Source organism: Cinclus cinclus, chromosome 10, assembly GCF_963662255.1.
Source record: "Cinclus cinclus chromosome 10, bCinCin1.1, whole genome shotgun sequence".
NCBI classification, from domain to species: domain Eukaryota; kingdom Metazoa; phylum Chordata; class Aves; order Passeriformes; family Cinclidae; genus Cinclus; species Cinclus cinclus.
In genome coordinates this window covers 3,529,790-3,531,806 of record NC_085055.1, presented here as the reverse complement: position 1 = coordinate 3,531,806, position 2,017 = coordinate 3,529,790, and the positions used below count along the sequence as shown (strand labels likewise).

The 2,017-nt window shown below is 54.8% G+C and overlaps 1 protein-coding gene across 1 annotated transcript; it reads right to left on the bottom strand.

Annotated features, from left to right (window-relative positions):
- Positions 1-1,437: 1,437 nt before the first annotated feature.
- Positions 1,438-1,794, bottom strand: LOC134047922 (proline-rich protein 2-like). Its single transcript, XM_062499393.1, has one exon. The coding sequence runs from the start codon at positions 1,792-1,794 to the stop codon at positions 1,438-1,440; it is 357 nt and encodes a 118-aa protein (XP_062355377.1).
- Positions 1,795-2,017: the final 223 nt, after the last annotated feature.

The window sequence follows — 2,017 nt, the reverse complement described above, 5'->3', positions numbered from 1 at the left end:
GATGTAATCAACAAGTGGAAACACAAAACATTAAATCATTTGAAGAGCTGTAATACTGAAGTATAAATCAACCCCAGTGATTTGAATGTCTCAGTCAAAAAATAAAGAATTATCTCATTTTACTCAGCAGAGCTCAGCCTTAAGAGCCTAGAAATGGAAAAAGCACAGGACAGCTCTAAAGGACTTTGGGAGAGAGAGGGGAGCTGCAGCTTGGGTGATTAAGAAACTTCCTGGAAATATTTTCGTGAAAGAAATGGAAAAAAATGAAATGAAAAAATGAAAAGCATGGAAATACCTCAACTTGAAACACTCATGGAAGCTTCCTAAAGACAAGGGAAAAGGTCATGATATTTTTTTTTTTAAAATCATCACTGTTTCAAAGCAATTACAGTTCCTTCTAGGGTGTCTAACTCATAATTTCAAACACTTTGGTTCCTCAAACTAAGAGCAAGGGATTCCATTAAATGAAAATATATCAAACAGATATGTGAAATACATGTAGAAATCATATTAGCTTGGGGTATTGACTGCTATTAATTACTGGAATATGCAGAATATTTGAATAATAATTTCTTAAGCTTCTTTGATGTTGTTTTTCTATTAAAGCCAGAATAATGCCTATGCAAAACACAGATTTATGATTTAAATGTATTTAGGAAAAAAATAACTTTGACATATTAATTTCTTTGCTTATTCTTCTAAGTTCAGCTTGAGACGTGGTTGGGGTTTGTTCGTCCTGTAATAAAACACACTAGGAGAGGGATCTGTATTTAGGCTAAATCTGAATTTATGCTGATGAAGTATATGTGACCTGTGTCACGCTTTTCGGCACCACGGAGGGATTTGGGAGCAGTGAATTAGGGTGGCACATTTCTGAGATGCACCAGTGGCCTGGGATGGGCTCCGGGGGAAGAAAAGGTCAAGGACAGTGAAGGCTGTGACAATCAACACCCAAAACAAAGCGCTGCCGACAAGCTCTCAAAAAAATAGATTAATGCAATGAGGAGGTGTAGATGGGGTATTGGGAATTCTTCCTCGTGAGGGTGAGAGGGGCTGGGCCGGAATTCCCAGAGCAGCTGCGGCTGCCCCTGGATCCCTGGCAGCGTCCCAGGCCAGGCTGGACACTGGGGCTGGAGCAGCCTGGGACAGTGGGAGGTGTCCCTGCCATGGCAGGGGTGGCACTGGGTGATTTTTAAGGTCCCTTCCAACCCAACCCACCCTGCGGTCCCACGAACACCTCCGGTGCTCGGCTGCGAGCGGCTCTTCGGGGCTCTGCCCTCGCGGTGCCCCTGAGCCCAGACGGTCCCGCCGGTGCCACTGGGGCACGCGCTGTGTGTCACCGCCGCTGCCACCGCTCCCGTTCATCTCCGCAAGGCCCCGCACCGGGGAATGCCGGGCTCAGGGCTGAGAGCATGAGGGGCTCAGAGCATGAGGGGCTCAGGGATGCGGGGATGATGGGATGCGGGGCTCTGAGGAGCTGGGGGGATGCGGGGCTCGGGGGATGCGGCTCTGAGGAGCTGGGGGGATGCGGGGCCGCCGCTGGAGGCTGGAGGGCGGGCGGGAAGCGCGGCCCGCTGCGGACGGACGCGGCGGGCACCCAATGCGCTCCGGAGGGAGGGCAGAGCCCCGCGGCCCGACCCAATGAGGCCGCGCCCGGAGCGGGACTTCCTTCGGGGATCCCGCGGCGGGGGAGTCGCGGCCGAGCGGGGACACGTCAGTGCGGGGTCGGGACCTGCCTTTGTTCCCCCGCGGGGACCGGCACGCGGCCGCAGGCACACGCGGCGTCCCCGGCATGAGTCCCCCTGCCGCCCGCACCGCAGAGACCGCCCCGGGAGCCGCGGCCGTGCCCAGGGGCTGAAACGCTGGGCCGGCCCCGCCTCTGCCGCTCCTCCTCCCCTTCTTCTTCCTCCTCCTCGTTCTCCTCCTCCTCCTCCTCCTCCCGGGGCCTCCGATGCCGCCGCCTCCAGCCCGCTGCTGAGCCGTGACGGGCGGGGGCCCTCGGGACCCCGCCGGGGAC